The 25015-nt window shown below is 40.9% G+C and overlaps 1 protein-coding gene across 3 annotated transcripts in view; it reads right to left on the reverse strand.

Moving 5' to 3' along the window:
* LOC136676727 (netrin receptor UNC5D-like) overlaps nt 1-25015 on the reverse strand; it is a 241445-nt gene that overhangs the window by 44097 nt on the left and 172333 nt on the right. Inside the window, exons 6-10 of one of the 3 annotated variants that reach the window (XM_066653921.1) lie at nt 23170-23337; nt 17997-18161; nt 16935-16967; nt 11492-11677; nt 177-353 (exon numbers count right to left, since the gene is read on the reverse strand). In XM_066653921.1, the coding sequence (XP_066510018.1) occupies nt 177-353; nt 11492-11677; nt 16935-16967; nt 17997-18161; nt 23170-23337 (729 nt within the window). Of the gene's footprint in view, nt 1-176; nt 498-11491; nt 11678-16934; nt 16968-17996; nt 18162-23169; nt 23338-25015 lie in introns of all 3 variants that reach the window. The other 2 variants (XM_066653919.1, XM_066653920.1) reach the window with 2 other exon arrangements.

The following is a 25015-nucleotide window of genomic DNA, read 5'->3' on the forward strand; positions in this document are numbered from 1 at the left end:
ATGGCAGAGAACATTACAAACTCTTTACATTGAAATATCCCCCTGAGGCATTCTTCATATTTTCCTGCCTCAAAAAGACTTCTGGTCTTAAGCTGCACCTGAAGATTCATCATTACTTTTCATGACTTTTGAGTCCTAAAACTCTCAAATCAACCAACAGGAGTTAGTGACCTCACCTGTGTTGGGCATGACCAAGCGTCCACCCAGGTGTCCGAACACGCCGCTGCTCCTCAGCTGGGCTTTCCCAGGGCCCAGTGGCCCGTTGGGGGGCAGCATGTTGGGTTGGCGTCCCTGGAGTCCGCTGTAGCCTTCCTGCTGCGACTTGACGTGGTACTCAGCCCGGTCCGCCACACCTAGTGAAACCATAAAGGAGCTCTGAACTTTGACCTTCATGTCAGGCAGTGGGTCAAAGAGCTCTTTGTCCACAGAGTCGTGGAAGCAGATGGGACCCGCAGAGAGCTCGGGCTGAATGGAGGAGTTCAGAAGCAGAGGATTCCCTGGGAAAGATGCAGAGACAGGTCATGGTATAGTTATGGAATATAGCTTGGAGTACTGAGCTTGGAATAGTCGTGCAAACCTAATGGGACCTGTTCCGATTTGGCTGACAAGGATGCAAATTAAGGGAACTTATAACAAACATGCAAGTCTCCGTCTGTAAAACAGTACTTAAAGGAACACTACGTAATATTTTAACCTTAAAAGTACAGCTTCAAAGCCATTGTGATGGTCCACTGAACTGTAATATAGAGAAAAGAGCCTCTGTTTTTGTTGTAATTCAGCACTGAATCCCCCTCCCTCCCCTTCCCCATTAATGTAACATGTCTTTTCTAATGTGACATGTTTTCTGGAAGTATTCATGCACGCATGTATCACAATATTTCTAGGCAGCAGTAAAGCTACAGCGAGACGGAAGGTATGAGCTTGGCAGAACACTAAAGCACTTGACCTTGGCCTGAAAACAGAAGGAAGAAGTCCATATTTCATTTGTTTATTGCAACATAAAATACCACATAGGTACAACAAATATTTATTTATTTGTCCATTAATGCATTGAATGACAGACTACAATGCAATTTAAAAGCCAAATCATAAATACAGTTTCTCAAATAATTATTTGGTTTTATTTGGTCTAGAATTACCAAAGTTTTAAGAGATTTTAACAGTTTTGAAATCTTTAAAGAGCACAACCTTATTCCTGGAAATCCTCCATTGAGGAGAGCAGAAATTAATAAATAATTGCAGTGCTGTCATTTATCATTTAATAACTCCATGAGCCCACCCCAAAAGCTGACACACTGAATAAAAGATCTGAAAAACATCTGTAGAGCTTTCATTATTTAAATCTACACTGTGTTAGTTTATACTGAGTCCAATGACTAAATATATTAATAAATAAAAATACAAGAATAAATACATTAAATAGCACTTTGATGGTCTAATTCAATCTTACATTTTGTCTACATTTAATAATGGCTAAAGGTTTAAATTTGACCAGTAATCATTGGACAGAAATCAAACTTGCTGTATTGTTCCGGAGTTAACATTTTTGCATTTAAAATTCTAATGCATTCTATGACTGAAATACAAGAGAATTATTTAGCAATTCAGGTTCAACATCTGTGTATAATACAAGTATAATACAATCCTGTACTAGGTATTAAATTAAATTGTTCAAGAACTGTTCCTTATGCCAAAAAGCTCAAAAGGTCAATGAGGACTAAGACCCTACATCTAAAATTTATGTCCAAAGCAGTGTACACACTCAGCACGGAGCATGTCTAATTAAAGAATAATGGTCCTCCTTTGGTCACGCTGTTAAGAATTATTTGATATCCCAACTGAAGTTAAAAAGATAATGTGTACACATGTGGCAGATATTTCTATCTGAGCCTACACAGCTATTGAAAATTGATACTACAAAATATGCTTGGACCCCAATGACTGCCACTTGCATTGTCATTTATATTTGATTTGCTAAGCTGTGTTTTCCAGGCAGCTGTCATTCATAAACACTCCAGAAACAATTGCATATATACTGTTTATTTATTTATTTTTTAAATGAAACCCTCAAAATACATCTAGCCGCCTTGCTGATCATGGCTCGTTAGCAAGCCATTTACTTTCACATGTTGTTTCCAATTGCTTGATTCTTTCCTCTCAGCAATTGTTTGCCCTCTTGTACTTATGACTCAAATCTCACATGGTGCTATATCATTATCATCACCCCCTGCCTTCACAGCTATAGCCCACCCTCCTTATTTCTTTCTCTAGGCAACTTCCATTTTCAGCTCAGTTTCTGTGACCTTCTGGTTTTTAGACTGACTAAATCTGGACGTTCATGATGTGAGTTTCAGCAGGGGGTTGTAGTGGGGAGCCAGTCTGGAGCAGGGACATGGCAGGATGCCAGCGTCCCACACTCTTTTTCCACGTCATAATAATCATACCCATCCACCCAGCTGCTACCCAGTGAGAAGGAGAGGGCAGGAGGTTAATAGGGCTTTATTTTTAGGAAGATTGTTAATTACCATAGGCAAGCTGGAAGATGATAGCTATTACAATGTTTTGTCTGGTCACCAAATGCTGAGGGTAACTTAAAAGAATGCTACATGGAGAAGCAAGGAATATCTAAATCCTTGGACCATCCTTCAGCAGTGTATTTTCAGTCATAATGGCCATTAGAGACTGAAGTTCAAAACACTGAGAGAAAATGGGTCCCTAACTGTTCAAGATTTGGTGTAAGTTTTCTCTTCAGATAAACAGCACTAAAAGCTTTCATCATTGAGGGACAGGAGAAAATCAAGCTCAGTTCTTCCTTCAGATCTGAACAAATTCACACACATTTGTGTCCATTTTTCCCTGGTGACACATAAGACACAAAACTAAAAATCAAGCACACAAGCTGCTGGTGTTTTCAGAAGAATGGGCTGACCATCACAAAAGCCCAGATATCACTTGAGGTTACTTGAAATGTGAGAAGCAGAAAGTGCAAATTAACTAGAAAAACTGAACCATAGAGGTGTGGCTGCAGATTTGAAAAACCCAAGTAAGTATCTTTAAACAATAATAAAAAATAAATAAATGAAAGCAAAGGACAGAGAGAGTAAATACAGAAAGAAACATTGTTAGTAGTTGCAAGTTTCTGAATAATTAATAACTTAATGGATTTTTTCATTTGTTTCAGGCACTGGTCTCTGATATTTGCACAGTACTGTATCTGTGTATCAACTGAACTGGCATATTTCAGCTGAGACTGTTTTGAGGCATTGAGAGGAAGGTTTGTCATCTAACCACTACTGGCATGGGATGTTCAGATGATTCATTCCTTGAAACAGTCCTTATGACTAACAGAAGCATAAAGGTACCAGCCAATCAGGACGTGGAGACTGTGAATACATCAAAAGAAATTCTAAAATTCTCTTTTACAGTAATGCTTCATGCTGTGGTACAGAATCTACACTGAACAGTGGAGAGAAGCTCAGATGGAGGACTGTCTATTGTGACTAGGACACAGAGGTGAAGTCTGAGATGTCAGCTAGGGGTCTGTAGATAAACACAGAGGTGGAAAAGTAAGATACAGACATCACACATTTTACTATGAGCATTAACATTTAATACTTTTTTAAAAACTGTTGCTAAAACAACATCACAGCACAGCTCAACACGCTTGGAGGAGAACAATAATACCCCTAAGCTCTTAAGTTAACAGACGTCAGGACTGCCTATCCACACTTAATTATGGGGTAAAAGGAGGACCATCCTCCGTCCTACCACCCCACTGAGAGAGAGAGAGAGAGAGAGAGAGAGAGAGAGAGAGAGAATCAAATAATGAGAAATCTTCACTTTTAGACAGTCAGTCTAGGTTCTAGTCATTGTTATTGATGGTAGTTAATTAAGGTGCTCAGGTAAGTGTTTGGCAACCTAGTGTCATATCTTTATATCTGCTTACATTTTCAAGGCCCCATCATGGCTAGATTCGTAATTGGAGGTCCAGATGTGAAGATTTGCCCTAAAAAATGATATCAGATGCACATGGAAATATAATAACCAACAGAACCAACAGAGGGTTCATTTTAAGTTCACATTCATCCGATGAAATCTTTAATGATTAAGATACTTTTGAAATACAGTTGTTATGTTCCGCTCTACTAGGGTATTTGTATCTTGTGATTTAGCACCTTGGTAAGAAAGTCCTTGAGAGCTTTGAAAGGTGCTTTGAAATAAAATGTATTACTCATTCATATTCATTTCTGCCATTATGTCTTTTTTCTCTCCTTTTCTTTCTTTTTTTCTGAAGATATTTCTCATCTCTACTGGCAGGTGAAGAATTTTTAACATGGACAAGGCAAAAAATAAAAAAATAAAAAGAGGAAAAAAAAAAACAGGAATGAGATGGGAAAGTGATGAAACGAACCCGAAGAACCTTGACGGAAGTGGAATTAGAGCTGTGATTAAAAATTAGTATGAGGTGGAAAGTTCGAAGACAGACGGAAAGACATGACAAAGATCTAGGGATTTCGTCCCTTCACCTGACAGAGAGAGAGAGAGAGAGAGAGAGAGAGAGAGTAATGGAGAGAAAGGTTGGGTCGGCAAATGAAGCCTTCCAGAGACTTTTAGAGCAATTATTCAGCTTGAGGTATGCGACAGATTTCCTATAAAAAAGTGCAAGAATGCATACGATTGGAAATTGAAGTGCTTCCTGTGAAATAATGGCTTTTGTTCTTTAGATAAAGGAAAGAAATTAAAGTAAAATTATGTTCCAAGAATCTCCAAAAGTGTCAGACACATTTTCAGTGTGGGTCAAACTTAGTCCTTGACTATGTGCTGAACTGAGAATTGTCACAAGTTGAAGCAGAGACAGCCACATTTCCCTTTAACTGAGTGTGAAACTTGCTTTTGTATTTATTAGCAGCACACTGAACACATACTTTACAGAGTTCCACATTACAATGAATCTACTAAATGGGTCTTTTCAAGTGTAAATATATGTTATTTTTCCCTAAAGCCTGAAATCACATTGTTTGATCCTCTCTATATCAAATACAACAATCACTGAACGTTTTCTTCTGTTTATAAAGTGATTTATTCAATTATAAATGTATGATATATATATATATATATATATATATACCATAGGAAGGGCATTAATTGAAACCATAAAAACTAGAAATATATATAAAAATCTTTTCCACACAACTACATAGTTATTCTTTTTAGAAGATATTCGTCAGGTTTTCAGATTTTCCAAGAAACATGCACATTTCCCACATGTCCCCAAAGTTCAGTTAAAGATGTTGGTTGCATATTTTGAAGGCTATTAAACTTATTTCTAGATTTGTTGTAACACTTCTTTTGTGTAATTTTTCCTTGTACTTGCCTTTGTCTTATTTCAGTTAGCATACCACTTGCATCAGAAATACTATTTGTTTTTCAAGAGTAATGACCAGCTGGATAACTGCATATTTCCCACATTAAGAAACATATTACAACCTTGTACAATCTCCCAAAAGCACAAAGTATTATATTGTTAGACCTCACACACTTTCTAAGAGAATAATTAGTTAGAACTAATACAAACAGTTCACCAAGTGAAGCCGGGTACTAAAAGCTGACTGATGGAATATCCAATGGACAGCAGTGACTGCTTTAATATGTTTGAATGACTGTGGGAAGGTAGAGAGTGATGGAACGAGTCAAATATTCAGAAATAACCCAAAAAGAAGGCACTGACACTAATCCAAAAGGTGGGAAGACAGCCATCAAGTAAGGTCCAGTAGGTGAGAATAATGCTGTTCAGTAAATGGTAATGACACAGATGCACTATGGGAGTGACAGCACTCCAGCAGGTGGTAATGAAAATGTCTCTGAAGTTGGTAATGACAGAGGTCCAAAGGGTAAAAATGACAGTAGTTCAATATAAGTGAATGACAGTGGTCTAATAGGATGGGAAGTGGTCCAATGTGTGGAAATGACAGTGGTCCAAAAGCTGGTAATGACATTTTTCCAACAGATAAGAGCATATATCTTGCCCCATAGAAAGAAGTGATCACCTTTCATTCAGTGGCCAAATACAGCTACTAACAACTGCTGTAACTTTAAAATGAACCAGTTGTATCTACACTCTTCATCCATTTTATAAGCTCCACTGACAATATATATTTGCAACCAAAATTATTAAACCCATATTGCAAATATTAAATGTATTAACAAAATGTACATTCAGTTGTTTTCAATAAACCAACTAAATATGAAAAAAAAACTCAACAAAATTAATATTAAAAGTAGTTTCTCTATTTCAACACAAAACTCCACTTTAATGACTACTGCGTTCTCAGAATTCTTGACCCCCCTGAGGACATCTCTCAGGTCTTATCTCACATATGACGCAAATAATCTAGGATTTCGTTAGATGTGTCAAGTGTGCCTGAGAAAACATAAATTAAGTGCCTGGACTGGCTAGGGTCTTGTCGTTTGTGATGTTTGATTGTATGTTACATGGCTAAGTCAAGAGGGATATACAAAAAAAAAACTAAGAGAAGAGATCACCATCTTGCACAAACATGGAAAGGGATACAAAATGATAGTTCCTAGGAACACTGGCTACACCTGGACGTGGAAAAAAGAGGAAGCTGTCACTGGCTGCCCCAAGATTCATAAGGAGGCAGGTGGTCAAAAGCCAGCTGGCACTGAGGTTTCAGTTTGCACAGTAAGGCACATACTAATTGCTAAAAAACTCCAAAGCACAGGTATAAAAACATATACAAATAAACCACAGAGGTTTTCACAGTGTGTGTTGGTCTCCTTCTAGTCCTTTATCAGTGGACACCGCAGACAGGATGCCCTGGCTGGACATTTTAGGTTAGTGGACTTTACTCAGTCCAGCAGTTACAGTATGTTATTTCCCAAGACACACTAACATACCACCACATCAACGTCACAGTAGTGCCCAGAATTATCCACCACCCAAAATAATACCAACCCTACTGTGAACCTTTGGTGGTCTCCTACTTGAAGTAGATTTAGTAGAGCATCTCTGACACATCAAGATGTCATTAAAATGGCTGTTTTATACAATAAGGAACCATTTTTGGAGCTAATGACTTTTTTTCTCCTAACAAAATATTGCAAATAAATCATTTATCAATATTTTTCAGTACTGCATCTGCCCACCAGTAATATTATTTATTATATCTATTAAGACTATTTGGTCTTTTACATGAAATAAAGTTTAAAATAAAAGAAATCTGGCCTTGAAAAAATTGGAACAGCTGGTCTACATGGAATGGCCCATATTCTGCAGTCCTGAAGTTAAAATAAATCACACAATATTTGAACAAACATATAGATACTCTGAAGAGCACAAGCACTTGTTAGAAAATCCCATATGTATAGCAAAACATTTGGGTCAAAATCCTTTAGAATTGTCTGGACAAATAAAAATATTACATTAATAAATTGTGTATCCATCCATCCATTATCCACCGCTTATCCGGGTCCGGATCGCGGGGGAAGCAGTCGGAGCAAAGAAACCCAGACCTCCCTCTCCCCAGCCACCGCCTCCAACTCCTCCAGGGGTATACCGAGGCGTTCTCAGGCCAGTCGAGACATGTAGTCTCTCCAGTAGTCTCTGGATATGCCCGGAACACCTCACCAGGAAGGCGTCCAGGAGGCATCCGGACCAGATGCCCGAACCACCTCAACTGGTTCCTCTCGACGTGGAGGAGCAGCGGCTCCACTCCGAGTCTCTCCCGGATGTCCGAGCTCCTAACCCTGTCTCTAAGGGAGAGTCCAGACACCCTGCGGAGAAAACTCATTTCTCGTTCCCAAAGCTCGTGACCATAGGTGAGGGTTGGGACGTAGATTGAACGGTAAATCGAGAGCTTTGCTTTTCTGCTCAGCTCTCTCTTCACCACAATGGACTGGTACAGAGCCCGCATTATTGCTGACGCAGCACCAATCCGCCTGTCAATCTCCCACTCCATTTTTCCCTCACTCGTGAACAAGACCCGAGGTATTTACACTCCTCCACTTGAGGAAGGATCTCACTTCCAACATTGAGAGAGCACTTGGAAACCAGTCGGACTTACTGCCAGCCATACGAACCAGACTCCTGCTCTGTTTATACAGGGACTGGATGGCTCGGAGCAAAGAGCCCAGTAACCCATACTCCCCGAGCACCCCCCACAGAATATCCCGAGGGACATGGTCGAATGCCTTCTCCAGATCCACAAAACACATGTAGACTGGTTGCGCAAACTCCCACGCACCCTCTAGGATCCTAGCGAGGGTAAATAGCTGGTCCTGTGTTCCACGACCGGGGCAGAATCTGCATTGTTCCTCCTGGATCCAAGGTTCAACTAACAGTCGGACTCTCTTTTCCAGTACCCCCGCATAGACCTTACCAGGGAAACTGAGGAGTGTGATCCCCTATAGTTGGAACATACCCTCCGATCCCCCTTTTTAAAAAGGGGAACCATCACCCCAGTCTGCCGGTCCAGAGGCACTGCCCCCAAGTTCCACGCGATGTTGCAAAGATATGACAACCAGGACAGCCCCACAACATCCAGAGCCTTGAGGAACCCGGGGCAAACTTCATCCAGCCCCCGGGGCCCCAGTGATAGACGAGCCCCCCCCCGGGGTCCCCAAACTCTACTTCCTCTGTGGAAGGTGTTCTGGTGGGATTGAGAAGATCCTCAAAGTATTCCTTCCACCGCCTAATGATGTCCCCAGTCGAGGTCAACAGTTCCCCACCCCCATTATATACAGTGTTGGTGGAAAACCACTTTCCCCTCCTGAGTCACCTGATGAAGTTTCCCAGAAACTTCTCGGAGCCAACCAAAAGTCGTTTTTCATGTTCTCACCGAACTCCTCCCACATCCGAGTTTTTGCCTCAGCGACAGCCGAAGCCGCGAGCCACTTGGCCCCTCGGTACCTGTCAGCTGCCTCCGGAGTCCCCCAAGCCAACCAGGCTCGATAGGACAGCCTCAGCTTGACAGTCTCCCTCACCCAGGGATTGCCACCCCGACAGGCACCGACAACCTTGCAGCCACAGCTCCGTTCAGCCGCCTCAACAATGGAGGTCCGGAACATGGCCCATTCGGACTCAATGTCACCGGCCTCCCCCAGGATGCAGTCAAAGCTCTGCCAGATGTGGGAGTTGAAGATCTTTTTGACAGGTTCCTCTGCCAAACGTTCCCAGCAAACCCTAAGCACACGTTTAGGCCTGCCAGGTCTGTCCGGCATCCTCCCCCGCCATCTGATCCAACTCACCACCAGCTCAGCACCTCTCTTCACCCGAGTGTCCAGAACATATGGCCGCAGGCCCGATGATACGACTATAAAGTCGATCATCAAAATGCGGCCTAGGGTATCATGGTGCCAGGTGTACTTGTGGACACCCTTATGCTTGAACATGGTGTTCGTAATGGACAAACTGTGATGGGCACAGAAATCCAATAACTGAACACCACACGGGTTCAGATCAGCGGGGCCATTCCTCCCAATCACGCCCCTCCAGGTCTGACTGTCATTACCCACGTGAGCATTGAAGTCCCCCAGCAGAACAATAGAGTCCCTAGAGTGAGTGTTCTCCAGCACCCCCTCTAGGGTCGCCAAGAAGGCATGGTACTCTGAACTGCTGTTCGGTGCATAAGCACAAACAACCGTCAGAGCCCTTTCCCCAACCCGAAGGCGCAGGGAAATTACCCTCTCGTCCACTGGGGTAAACCTCAACGTACAGGCGCTAAGCCCACTCCTGCCTTACGCCTCTCACCCTGGGCAACTCCAGAGTGAAAGAGCATACAGCCTCTCTCAAGGAGACTGGTTCCAGAGCCCATACTGTGTGTCGAGGTGACACACAACTATATCTAGTCGTGCACCAGCTCAGGCTCTTTTTCCACCAGAGAGGTTACGTTCCATGCTCCAAAAGCCAGTTTCGGTAACCGAGGATCAGAACGCCAGGGCCTCCGACCCCGGCCACCACCCGATCCACAATGCACCTCACCCGGATTACTACCTCGCCCATGGGAGAGTGAACTCCTTCGGGCTGAGCCCGGCCGGACCCCATGAGTGAAAGTCTGGCCACCAGGCGCTCGCCAAGGAGCCCCTCCCCCAGGCCTGGCTCCAGGGTGAAGCCCCGGTAACCCTAGTCCAGGCAAGGGAGGCTGTGTCCCTGTTCTTGATCTGTTCATCTTTAAAAATTGTGTATGTAGATGGCAGAAATCCATGTTCAAGTTCCAAGTGAATAATTCTACTTCACTTTAGCTCAAATGGCTCAAATGTTATGCCATATACACGTGTCTAATGTAAATGTTTAATAAAACGCATGGGAATTTGAATATAGCACTTAATTAAACACATTTTAAATATGTCAAATGGACACAGACGTTTGCATCTTTGAAAGGTTAAAGACTGAAGGTTTTTATGTAGAGGACTTAAAATGCATTACAATTAGCAGAAATTAAGAAAAAAATAAACAAGAGAAAAGATTAGGGGGCCCTTAGTTCCAGATCTTATGATAAATAGAGTAGATGGGACAGACCTGTCCAGGCATTAGATTCACTCTCCCTCAGCCCTGTAGTGTCAACATCAGCAATACAAACACATCAAGAGTAGCAAGACCTTAGTTGAAATACGACCTGGTACATAAAAAAGAATTAAATTTATGTTTTCCTCTGGATGTGTCTCACATTTATCTGTCAGGACATCTGAGACTGTTTTTCTTTTTCCCACAGATGAGACAGAGTGGTTAATGTGTGGCCTGTTCTGAGCTGCCAAAACCATCACTGAAGGATTGATAGAGGCAGCGATGTCAGAAAGGCCACTGTGGTCAAGATGGTGAGACAGGCCTTTCAGTAAATTGTGGCCATTCGTCTTGTGGGAGATGGAAGTGTTTTTGTGAGTTGAACAAAACAAGCACAAACCAGTGGCAACTGTGTAATGCAACTAAAACACTTGTGACATATTAGCAAGATAATGAATAGACTGCAAACGATCCCACAAAGAGGGCAAGATCAACAGAGCAGATTTTTACAGACTTTCAGAGACATTTTCCAACAATTCTCAGAAGATTACAAGCTGTTGACCATGTCAACAAGTTACTGTTGTAAGAACAACAGACTTTCCACCCAGAGCCTGGAGATTCGTGGATGGTTTTCCAGAGTTCATATGTGCTTTGGACCTGGAATGTGTCTTAAAAAAGCGAAAGTCTCTTTGGAAATAATAAAAGCTGTAATAAAGGTAAAGGATTGACAATAGTGGGGAAAAAATGCCTCTGTTACAACTTTTTTCGACACTGAAAAATGAATGACTTATACTTGACTGAAAATGAAATTAAACAAAGGGCAGACTCTGACTTTTGCAGAATACTGCAAACTGTGGTCTCTTGGGATAGAAATACGTGGGCAACTCCTCAGAAGCAAAAACTTTCAACAGTGACCAAAGTGTAATCGATAAAACAAATCTATCAGCAAATCCATTAATTGTCCTGTCTCACCTTGCCTGGTGGTTTTGAAGTTAAAGGTCTGAAAGCCACCAGCCAGGGCGGACGAGTCGATGACATCCACTCCGTACTCACTCTGGCTCCTGCGGTACAGAGTTACAGAAATGATGAGCACGGCCACAGCGATGACACCCGCAGCCAGGCCTGAATATAACGCCACATCATTGGACCCATCCATACCTAAAAAAACAAGATCACAGACACATGGACAGTCAGTGTCAGGTTGGTATTTGCACTGGCAGTCAGACAGAGTAAAAAAAATCAATTATGTCTTGAGGTTCCAGACTGGTAGAAATCTTTTTTTTAACACTGAGTGTAAACAATCAAAAAAGTTGAAGTTATTACAAAAAGGAATTTATAGACAGATCAAAAAGTATTATACCAGCTGTATCAATGAGAGTGGATTATTTAGTGGTGAATTACAGAGCTGTAAACAAAGCAGATCTTGAACACATCTATTTGTTTTCTGTGGAGGTGTTAGAACCATGTGTCTGCAAGTTGTGAATAAAATCATTTAGGCTGACAATGGTAAAAGAGTTGTACGTCCAAAGGTATAGTTTTGGCCTATTTTGATTTACAACATTTTCAGTGCTGTTCGATTTTCAGTTTGATTTTTTTTTTTTTTGACTTCTAACTGTTTCTCGGGTTTATACTTACTGTTTATAGTTACAGAGGGTTTATAGTTGCTGTTAAGAGTTTAAATAGTTGTGTAGGCTGGATCCAGGTTCATAAGAGAAAGTAAACTTAAGCAGAACTTAAAGATCCACTGGCAATGGAATGGGACACCAAATGGAGGTCATGGTTTAGATACTGGAGGTTAAACATGGCTGCTAGTTCTGATTCTTGCAGTAAGTCTTGCAAAAATGTCTCACACCCGTGTAAAGTGAACAGGTGCACTATGCACTGTGTTTAGCGGCGTATGAAGACCTGCTTGGCACATGCTTGGCACACGTCTGTGTTTGGGGGCTGTGGAATTCCAGGCTTCTCGCAACTTTAATCAGACGCTCACTAGCGAGCCAGCACCTCATGCCAAGCTACATCTGTTCATCTGGCTGAGCATCCCGTGGCCTTCCTGACCTCTCTGACACCGGGACACTGCCAGAGGACTAAAAGGATCTTGCTCTAGCCAAGAGGGCATGGAAGCATTTATGAAGTTGCCTTGCTGGATTTAAAAAAAAGGCCTAATGTGTTGAGGTCACAGGCCTTTTTCACTAAAAAAAAACTTTGGTTCTTGACCTGGTTCTGTTCAAAGTTGTTGGACTCTTGGCACTCTACAGCAGCCAGTGTTCCAACAAGATTTATTTATTTATTTATTTATTTTTATGAGAACAAAGCTGGGGGCAATGCTAGACCCACAGATAAAATGAACAAACTCTTATTTTATCCACTGCTACAGTGGGCTCTGATAGACGTGTGTAAATGTTGCTGAGTTCTGAGCCGACAGTTGGTTTCTGAACAGTGAGAACAGAATCCAATACGCCTCAAGTCACACTGAACACGGTCCCAGAAAACACAGCGGCACATTTTCCTGCACATCATTGAGGACAATCTAACATGCTGCAAAAGCCCACATCCTGCTCCAATGCATGATAACACTATATTTGAGGCTCTGTGCTCTTTCTGGTCACTGTTCGCACTGAAGAACCTACTCCATTTGTTCCAGCTGGGAACAAACTTTTTTATTTCAGGAACAAATGTATGTTGGTGGAAGCATACCAAACAGTTCCAAAGTAGGTTTGCAAACAGTTCCAAAGTGGTTCGTCCTTGGTAGAAAAGAGATAAGTGGGCATAAAAAAATCTTTTATTATTGTCTGAATTTCATTTCGAACCTTCCCACCGACTCAGGAGTTTCCATCCATCACAGTAGTGTAGTTGACCAAGCCTAAGGTGGGAATTTCTCTTCATGGTAGCAGATTTAACAAGGCCACAATTTGAAAATATTGACATCACAGTGTCAGAGATGATTAGACCTGAGGAGAGGAATTTCTTATTGTGGTAAGTGAGCTTCCAAGGCTTTGAACCAGACTTTATTATCATAGTAGCAGAGTTGAACATGTCTGAACTGTGTTTTTTTCAGTGTGGCAGCAGAGTTCACTAGGCCCTGAGTCAGGGTATCATTGTAGTGGAGTTGACTAGACATCATGTAGGGAACTTTCTTACTGTGATACTGGAAATGACTCAGTTTGAGCCTGGAACATTCTCATCATTGTAGCAGATTTGACGAGGCCTGAGCCAAGGAATTTCTCATTGCGTTAGCTGAATTAACTAAGGACTGACTCTAAGACTTTCTCATTCTAGTAGCAGAGATGATGAGGCCGCCAGTTTGAGACATTTGTGAGGGCAAAATTTGTCTAGGCCCTGAGTTGGAAGATTTTTGCAGGACCACCTAGCGGGCTGGACTAGAACTGGCATTTATTGCTTACTGACTGACTGATTGAGCGACTAGCTGTGTTTTGTCGTGTCTTTGCTTGAAATATTATTGTAAATGGAAGTAGCATATAGATATACAGTGGCATGAATGCCTTTGTCAAATGCAGCATTCTTGATTAAACACCCACTACTTTCGACCGTAAAATGTAGTTTGGTAAGCTTGGTGCTACCTTAAAAACCCCAGCTTAGGTTTGCAGCTCGAACAAACTCTAATAAAGTACATACTTTACGTGGGTCATGACAAAGTTTGAAAAAGGCTTGTGTATTGTTTTTGTTATTGTTACGAATACGACCACATCCTGTTAATTTCTTAAAAATTTATTTTTCTTACCAATTTTACAAACACTTTAACTTCATCTCTACATTTATGCAGTCACACAGCTCCAGGGACCTTGAGGTTGTGGGTTCAAGTCCTGCTTCCTGTGACTGTCTATGAGGAGTTTGGTTTGTTCTCCCCGTGTCCGAGTGGGTTTCCTCCCACAGTCCAAAAACACACGTAATGTGTGAGTGTTTGAGTGAATGTGTGAGTGTGTGTCGCCCTGTGAAGGACTGGCACCCCCTACAGGGTGTGTTCCTGCCTTGCGCCCAATGATTCCAGGTAGGCTCTGGACCCACCATCACACTGAACTCAATAAGTGGTTACAGACAATGAATTAATTAATAAATTATAATGAAATATAGCACTAAAACTTCACAACGTCTAATTAGGAGAGTATTTATTTTTTGGACCCTATCTTCCCACTGTTGAAATGCTAGAAAACCTCTTTATGACAGACACTATGCAGTCACTGTTGGTCAGGCGAAACTAGACTTGCCTAGTCTAGAGGTGGTGACTTTCTTACCACAGTAGCAGAGCTCATGGGTATGTTTGTGTTTGTATATGCTCTTGATTTGTAAATGTATGATATCCTACAATTCCAGAACCTAAGAAAAGATAAACAAGTTCAAAATAAATCTTTAGTTTCTACCAGTAGTATCTCACGTTAAAACTGCTTAGATAGGAAGAGGGAAGGCACCTAATGCCGCAGCAGTGATATTAAAATGTGCCGAGGGGTCATTTGTAGGGTTAATGTGAAACACAGGGGAGGATATGAAGACATGCTATGGTTGTTTAAGTGAGCTAATGTGCAGTAATTGCACCCCATTAGCTCATCTAAATATAGCACGTGCTCACATGCCATATCCCATCACTCATCCTGGCTAATCTAAAATCCACTGTGAGTGGCATGGAGACATATTCCCATGTTCTAAAAGGCAAGGAAGGAGACCAGTGTGAACTAGTAATAGTATTAAAAAAAGGCATTTTTTTGTTAAATGGCACCAATGTTTATGAACCAATTTATAAGCATTAATAAACTAAATTAAACCATTCATAAAACATTTATAAGGTGTGTCTTATTGTAAAGACATGGATGTTTTTAATATAATTTGTAATCATCATTCAAGTCATTTTATACAATTCTAAAGCCTTTATAAATGTAGTTTGAATGTGGTAACAGGTTATAACCTGATCTTAAACGCTTTACATATGCTTGGAATATATTTTACTAATGACTTTTAAGATGAATACCATATTTTAAACCATTCATAAACCTTTTAAAAGCACTGTCTTGCACCGTGCTTCTGAGGATTATGAGGATAAGGGGAAATGACTGTTTACGATGATGGGCAGGTGTCTGATAAACAAATCGTGATGGATGGATGGAAGGATGAAATGAAAAATAGTTCCAGCGATGGGAGAAAGTTTCAGGTTTTTATCATCTGGGAGTACATCCCTCGTTCCGCTAGATTAATCAAATGTCAGCTTTGACAGATGTGGCTCCAGATGTTTAGCACAGACACTCAATTATCTTCATTGTCAAAAAGGAGCGCATTCTTCTGGGTGAGTGACACCAGGTGAAGACTCAGGGAGAAATAAACTGATTAAAGTGTCCTTTAACAGGACATGGCTAGAGGACTTAAGTGGCAGATGAACTTCATCCCTAAGATGTGACGTTTTTGTGGACAGAAGTAGCTGAAGGGCTGTGTTTATATGTATATATATATATATATACTCAGTTTCATGCTAGAATACCTAATGAAATTGCCTGATGCTTGCTGGAATAAGTTTTATAGATGTTGGTTTATGTGAGTTGTGAAAGGCTTATTTATCTAAACCCTGAACAGCAGCAACCACATCAGTAGCTTTCTCTGGATATTTATCTTTTTTTTTGTTTTTCAATTTTGAGAACATTTCAGCAGCAGATTCTGGAACTGGGCTTCTATACAATCATGAGCAAGTTTGTGCACCCCTGGTCAATTGACATGATGCATGAGTCCTCCACAGAGAACACACATTCAGAATGTATATGTGCAGACATTAAAGGAGACATCTGTGTGAGTTTTTGTTGTGCCTACCAACCCACAAACCGTAAAACAAGACCACCCTGTCAGTTTTTGCGGTGTGCCAGTAAACATAGGAGCGAATGAGCAGATTTTAGAATTGCCCTGTCCCTTCAGATGAGCCTGAGCAAAACATACATGATGTTTGAAATATGAGTACTGACAAAAAAAAAAAGAAAATGGAGAAGAAAAAGAAGTGAAAATGACCAAATATCTGAGCCTCTGCTCTTCGCTCATTTAAAGGAGCAGTTGCTGAAACTGATGATTCTAAACAGGGCTGTTCAGACAGGGGGAGAACGCTGCTGTGTTGTTTGATCCTTGAGTCATTTAGACTAAAGCATGTCACAGCTGTTTCATTAAGACCCCAGAACTCTGTTAACTTGTGGAAAAGGCATGTAATACTAAACGGGACATAAACAACTTGATCTGAATTTTTCACTCCACCTTAAACTGGGCCGCAGTTATTTTCTAATCTCATTCCATCATAACAGGAGATTTTGTACTGCATCCCTAAAATGGTGATACCATTTATATTTCATGTTTTCTTTAGCTTTAGCTGTTTTTTGACCAGGGGTGTTCAAATTTTGTTCATGACTGTACATGAAACATGAGGAAAAAGACTCACTCTGAGGCTTTACATCATGCAGCATCTTCCCATCTGCAGAGAGAGAGAGAGAGAGAGAGAGAGAGAGAGAGAGAGAGAGAGAGAGAGAGAGAGAGAGAGAGAGAGAGAGAGAGAGAGAGAGAATTAGAGCCCCATATCAGTTAACTAAAGTGATTCAGATCATGTGGTGGAGTCCAACTGCTGGCTATGCCAACATCAGCTGGAGATAATGATGCAGAGCATCGTTACCATGGGGACGTGCTGACAGATGGTGCAGAGGAACTGGGGCTACGCTAAAGCTCTGGTTCTTCCCGTCTGCCGCCAAGGAGAGAGAACATCTCCTAACAGCCCCTGAAGAGCAGCCATGCTTAGCCTCTGCTTGCAAGCCCATCAGGAGAGTAATGGGGGAACTCGATATCAGGCTCAAGACTAGAGTTTCCCAGATCTGATCAGTGAGAGCCCTTATCCATATGTACCCTATGTTAACACTGCGCTATTCTGAGAAAGCTTTACTTATCTCACTGATGGCATGATATGTAGTGTACTTCATGATGAAGATGGTAATGATGATGAGGATGATGACGAGGGAAAGGCTATTTTAACAGTACTGCGCCAAACCGAAAAATAAAAAAAGAATCTGATTCAACCCAGTCAACGTTTATGTAACCATGTCTTGATGTATTTAGCAGTGTGCTCAGGGTTGTTATCTTTCTGTAGATTGAAATTCTACCGAATCAAATCCTTTCCAGAGGGTAGAACAGGATGTATTTAAATTTCTTTGTACTTATCAGTATTCATGGGGCTTTCAATGAAAAATAATTCCCCAACTCTAGACGTTGTTGTGCTTCTTCAGAACTTCTGGTAAGTCACAAAATCAGTCCAGGAAAACCATGTGCCACATCTCAGGGGTCTAGCTTTGGTATTTATACTCTGAAAGCTTTAAGATCAGGTACCAGGTTTTGCAGTTGGAGTTGAAAATGAATGAACACTTCTGCACAGTTCTGTAGATGAAGGTGAGAGGAACTGATGATTATAATTGTGCTAATCAACAACAAAAAAAATTCTATAATAGACCAGCCTTACTCTGGGTACACATGCCCCCGGTGCAGTTCTCCATGGAGTGACTCTCGCCCTCACACATCTTGCCCCGGTGACGGGGGGCTGGGGCATTACACTCCCTCCATCGCTGCCTCTCGCACAGAGCACTACACATAGTCCACTCTGTCCACTCCTCCCAGCCACCATCCACTGTGGAAGACAGTCAGTTTGAATAAAATGAACAGTATTTTTGACAATTGGTAGATGGCAGTCATCCAGATTAAAAATTTACATTTGTAGGTTTGAGCCTTGCCCCAGGAACCATTGTCTTCTCCATAGACATCTGTGGTATTAACTGCGACGCAATAGGATCCATTATTTTACACCAACCACTATCTGACCTTCCTGATTTTGTTAGCTTAGTTAGGGAGCGAGTTAGCAGGAGCTGCAGCACAGCCTCTGGATTTTAAAGCAGGCGTCGGACGCAGATTTTCTGAACAACAAAAAAACCCACAACACACGCACACACTGAATATTTGCCGAATTATGTGACCAAAGCTCCGAAGCCCTAAAAATGGTATTCGGGACAGTCCTAGTTTATATGCTTCTTAAAAGCTTATGAGGGAGTTTTAACGTATTGTGTGTTGTACAATTGTACGTAATCCAAAGGCTAACAGGACGGAAGCTTAGCCCAAATGGGAAAACTTAGCCCAGATGGGGTCAATGCATGCGTGCTGTGCGCCGCACTCAGCTGCTATGTGTGTGTTTGCCATGTTTGATGTGATATGGGCTTAGTGATGATCACGTATAAATAGCAAATAAAGAGACCAATATAACAGCACAGCGGTGAAGAGCCAGTGCTTGTTCTATTTAGCAAACTGTAACTGTTAATAAACTATTAAGTTCCAATGTATGTCATATTTTTGGATTATGTACTTGGAGAGTTCACTTATATAACTGAACCAAATGTTGTTATAGTAAAGAATGTACTGTAAATTCTGCATAATACAAAACCTGATCAAAGTAATAAACTGCCATAAAATATTATAGACACTGTCAACAAATTGTTTGCATTTTTTTATGTTAAAAATCCAAAACAGCACAGTAAGTGTTATGATTTTATACATGAATATCTGCATGTCACTAATATTAACAAAATAAAATATGAATGGGGACAAAATCTGCTGCTCCTCTTCTGTGGGGATTCATTCTTGCAGAGCATCTGCTGCCATGGCAACAGCAGCAAAGGGCTTGAGAGTGCATTTTGGGGCTTGGGGGTGCATTTACATCACGCATGCACTGTGGAGCCCTTACTGCACCCAAATTCATCTCCCTTAATGCATGTGTGGCTGAATGCCCTCAAATCTTCACAGCAGTGTTCTAACATCTGGTGCAAAGGTCTTGTAACATAAAAAGAGCATGTTTTACTCCCCATCAATACCCTCAACTTTAAAAGAAATACTGGGGTGGTCTGTTAACCAAAACCTTTGGTCACTTTTTCCCAAACTCTTATAGCTCCAACCTAAGATCTAACAAAGATCAAAGCCTTCTCCTTTCCGGAAAGAAGGAAATTTCCACAGCCTCTTGTCCCAATATGGAATTGGACGCTGGCATTTATTTCTAAATGATTTAATCTTCATCCATCATCCATATCATTTCATCAGGGGGCATCATGCTAAGATTAGCCCACACGGGCTACACCGCCTCCTCACTGCCAAGAAACATTGCTTCTACCAAGGCCCTGGAGGAAACAATTTCGTGCTTATTGTATTGTGAATTCTTAAACCTCTTCATGGCTGTTGGAGGCTCCTTCACTCCTCATCTAAATGCAAATTATGTTTATGTGTTGCGGCTAACACGGCAGAGGTTTCAGGTGTTAAGAGCACGTGCCGTATATTGCTCACTCAATATGTCCCACTAATGTATTTGATGAATCCTAAATATTGCTGCATTATAAATATAATTAGATCTTGGAATAGACACTTTTCTATACATTCTATTTGAATTTATTAGAAATGTACCTCTCACAAAGCATGGCTGCTTAATCCACAGCTGGACCATGAATATTCCTGGTAACATTTAAATCATCGTGTAAAAGAAAGAGGCAGAGTTTCTGACTAGGTGACAACTGCTGTAATTAAGTTTTACTGTTAAGCCAGGTTTTGATCCTCAAGCTGGGATTAATCCTTGTGCGTGTGCATTGTGGTTGCGTGAGTCAAACTTTCAGACTTTGAGGAAATAACGGATGTTATGTTCTCCAGCTCACAGAAGACGAGGCCCATGTAGATTATTACCGGCATAAATTCAAAAGATCGTGGTTGTGTTAGCGCCCAAGGCAAGAGTAACAATATACAGGTGATTCTAAAAAATAAATTAACCTAGTAAGGTTAACGCGCAAATATTGTATAATCAATATGTATTACACATTTCAAACCTTCTTCCCATTTTACTTTTGATCAATATGTGGAGCTTATAGCTCCAGAAACACAGCATCTAAATATAAGGATTTTTCATAAGATCAAGCAAAAAAGGATGTACAGTACAGCAAAGTCCAATTTCTAACAAGTATGAACATAAGCATGAACCTGGGGTTCAATAACATCTCAGCAGTGCCACAAGCTGACTGCCTTCATGTCATGCTGCACTGCTGCAGTAATTAAAGGAGCCCCAACCAATTATTGAGTGTATAAATGAACATACTTCTCAGACGTAACGCATTTCTGTATTGTACATTCTGTATTAGACAGAACTAAGCTTAATGGAAGCTGACCAAGCTGAAAATCCTGGTTTATGACAACATTACCCCAGTTTAGTGTTCAGCATAAGTTGCCATGGTGATGTACTGTGGTTAAATATGATTCAGAGGTTATGGAAAATCCAACCTAAGCTTAAGTTATCATGGCGAGATATCCTGGTAAAAAGTGATCGATAATTTTAGGAGAACAAATTCATTATAAATTACAAGTTAAACTAGTTTGAAGCTGTCTAAACAAGCAAGCTTATTTAAACACACCTGGGGATTTGCCTGACTTTACTAATTCTTGCATGGCTATATACCATCAAATCCTCTCAGCAATGTTCCAATATCTGGTGCAAAGATGTTGGAGAATATAAAGGGCACTGAATGTCAATTTCAAAAGAAAAACTAGATGAGCAGTTTTGTCCCTTAAACAACGTTCCCGTAATGATTTTAACCAAAATAAACACAATAAACATGTTTATAGAGAGCCACGTGTTTCAGGCAATTAATATTTCTGCCATGTCGGAGGAACAGGCTGAAATGTTTGATGAAAGCGCTGCTAAATGTTTTCTGGACGCAGTAGAGGGAAGCTAATGAGTGCCAGCAGCGTCAACAATCAAATTGTTCGCCGTCGTTGTCTGAGGCCATTTCGGAAAAGTGAACGAACCGGGAGAAAGAAAGTATAAACTCTCAAAAAAACACTCGACTCTTATCTAAAGTCTGCAAAACAAAAGCAAAGTGCCTCTTTCATTAGCGTGAAAAAAAAAAAAAAGACTGGAGCTGGTAATCACGGTAATCTTTTAACTTCAGAAAGCGCTGAGCCCAAGGTTAAACTGCTTAATTCCAAAAAAAAGCAGTCAATAAAATAACAGATTCCCGCCAAAAAAATAATCCTTGTTTAAAAATGAGCTTTCCTTTCTAATGGTTTATAATTCAAACAGACACCCGGATGAAGCCATTCATATATAGATATGAGATTTAAGCTGCTTTCTCGCGGAGAGAGCTGAGGCAATTAAATCAGCAGGTTATTGCCTGGCAGTGGAGAGTGAAGTGATGATTAAAATGAAGAAGAAGCTCTAGAGTGGTGCTGAGATCTAAGTGTGGTTTCTATTATTGGGGAAATCACCAGTTCGTTACCCAGTGATGACTTATCCCTCTGAGGCCAAGAGACCGGGAGGGCACAGTCTCACCTTCTCTGGGTGGGTAGAATGGTACCTCCACTGCCCTCATCACCAGCACAATAACAGCCAACACAGGAGTCTGTAAGCTGGCATAACTGGACATTTAGTGCTCTTCTCCAAGTGTGTGCTTTGGTAGCAATCTCTGTGATTGGGGCGCTCTATAACTTATAGGCAGAGAAGACAATGCATTTGGGGAGAAAATTGAGTGTGTACTGACATACCAATGTGTGTATGTAAAAATAATCAAATATATAGTTATATAAATATATAGATAAATAGATACATACTGTAGATATTCCTGCCTGCTGACCCCTGTCATTAATAAACACATTTACACACTCTTAAAGGAGGGTTGCAGGACACCACCAGGTGCAGAAAATATCACTTTCATCCTCCAGACGGAAGCACAGAAAGTGCTCATTACAGCATGCTAACCAGCTATATAAACCTTCCCTCTGAACTATGCCTTTCATTTTACTCATGCCTCTAAGGGGTATTCTGAAATCTGTGTGTGACCAGTGTAATATCACAGCCTTATATTTTCCTGATTGTTGTTTAAAAATGTTGTTTATCCTGTGGTTATAGCAGCAAAATAGGATTCAGAAACACCACACTATACCAATAAGAGTCCTTGAGCAAGACACCTAACACATTAGCCTGTATCTGTAGCCTGAAAAGAGTTGATATACCAGAAATGTAAAAAACTCTTATTTTTAAAATAAAATATATAAATTGTAAAAAAAAGAAAAGAAAAACAAGTGCAATGTTTTCAAATATAAACTATCAGCCTTGTGAGGTCCATTTTTAAAAAAAATGTTCAGAGTTTATAGCCGTGGAGAACAGTGGACTTTGTAACTGTAGTGTGTCCTTGAGTTGGAGCATGGCATTAAATATATGAAACATATTAATATTACTTATTATATTAACAAGGCAGTGTGGTTTGGGGCAAGTATGAGATCATTCTGGCATACATTTAGCATGCTAATGGCTGGAGTTTTAAGGAATGATTGATTGAAATAACTTCCCACTTAGTCCAAGACATATTTGCTTCTCTACTTTCTATCTAATCAGTAGTATTGAGTAATGACAGAAACCACTTCTGTAAAAACATCCCCAAAACGTCTCTCAGCATACTCAAACAACATTAAGGTCTTTATTAAATTGGTGCAGACTTATTGTGGTAAATGAATACAAATTCCTAATGTATTGTATTGTAATGCTGCAGGCACCTAAACTAGACATCAAGTGATTGAGTGTAGGTTTTAGAATGTGTTTAGAAAATTAAAGCAGTATATACCTGGACACAGGGCATTGCAGGTGCTCTTCTGGACGGACATTCCTTCGCAGAAGGCGCCTCCATTGAGGGGGGCTGGATTAGTACAGGTCCGAGAACGCTTTTGTACACCCCTCCCACAATCCACACTGCAAGGAGACCACTCAGTCCACAGAGACCACCCTCCATTCACTAATAAGACAGAGAGAATATGTGAAAAGGTTGTAGAAGCTTGATAATAGCTAATAACACCAAAACATTTGATTTTTTTTAGTCCAGCTATTTCTGCTCACATGGAATCGTTGGTGGTGACAAATTCAGAAAATATTTTAGTGGTAGACTAGATTTATTTCTCCAACTGCTGCCAGGTTCCAGTTGACATTGACATTGAACACCCTCTTGACTGAAGGCACTTCAGCTGCCAATGTCAATGTCAGCTACAACTACCAAGTTGGCTGACTGGCAACTGCCTCCTTCTCTGGCAGCAGGACATAACAGTCAGTGGTGTTAGTGGTAGCTGCCAGCTACACAGTGCTACTAGCTGTTTCCACTAACATGTGCAAGCTGCTGGTTACAGATTGAGCTTCCTCTATCGCAGCTGGTGGCAGAAGATACGTTACCAGTGGTAGCTAGTGGTGGCTGCCAACTACCAAGGTGGCTGATTGGCAGCAGCCATTGCCAATTGACAGTTAGATACTGCATTCCATTTCTGGACAGCTTTTTTTATTTTTTATATTCTATATTTGTTTATTATTTTCTATATGTAATCCACTTTAACCATTTTTTTAACTTATAAATGTACAAATACAATTATTTTACGTGTTTTCACTGATCAACTCGATTGTAGATTGTAAAAAATAATAGATTGCTATGTCTACTACTACTACCACTACTACTACTACTACTACTACTAATAATAATAATAATTCATTCATTCATTATCTGTAACCGCTTATCCAGTTCAGGGTCGTGGTGGGTCCAGAGCCTACCTGGAATCATTGGGCGCAAGGCGGGAATACACCCTGGAGGGGGCACCAGTCCTTCACAGGGCAACACAGACACAGATTCACTCACACCTACGGACACTTTTGAGTCACCAATCCACCTACCAATGTGTGTTTTTGGACTGTGGGAGGAAACCGGAGCACCCGGAGGAAACCCACGCGGACACGGGGAGAACACACCAACTCCTCACAGACAGTCACCCGGAGCAGGAATCGAACCCACAACTTCCAGGTCCCTGGAGCTGTGTGACTGCGACACGACCTGCTGCGCCACCGTGCCGCCCAATAATAATAATAATAATAATAATAATAACAATAAAAAATTAACAAATTTGTAATTTGATGCCTGTAACACAATCCTACTATTTGGGACAGGGGCAAAATAAAGGTCCAGAAAGTATAGAATGTACAAGTTTTCAAACATTCCACAGTAAGAAGTTCAGTACAGTATTAAAGAAGCTTCTACCAAAAGCTTAAATTTGCAGCCAACGGGAGGCTCCTTACCTTATGCCAAACCTTCTAAGAATATTGTTAACGGTTAAAATAGTATAAATATTTTAGGTCTGTCACCAGCTAACGTAAATACAATTGTGAAAAGATTAAGGAAATCTGGAGACAGCTCCCTGAAGCTCTATTACATGAGTAGAAAATATGTATCAATTTTGTGCTAACTACTACAGAATTATCTGTGACAAAGCTGAAAAGAACCATTCAAGCTCTTTTCAGTGACAGATATATAAGGCAACAGTCCTCAAGGTATAGAGGTGCCTGGGTAACCAAGTCATGTGTGACCTGAATATACCTGTAAAGCTACCATTAGTGTGGAAACATATATTGGGAGTATAGAGAGTCATTGCTGGGAAGTC

This window comes from Hoplias malabaricus, chromosome X2 (assembly GCF_029633855.1).
Source record: "Hoplias malabaricus isolate fHopMal1 chromosome X2, fHopMal1.hap1, whole genome shotgun sequence".
NCBI lineage: Eukaryota > Metazoa > Chordata > Actinopteri > Characiformes > Erythrinidae > Hoplias > Hoplias malabaricus.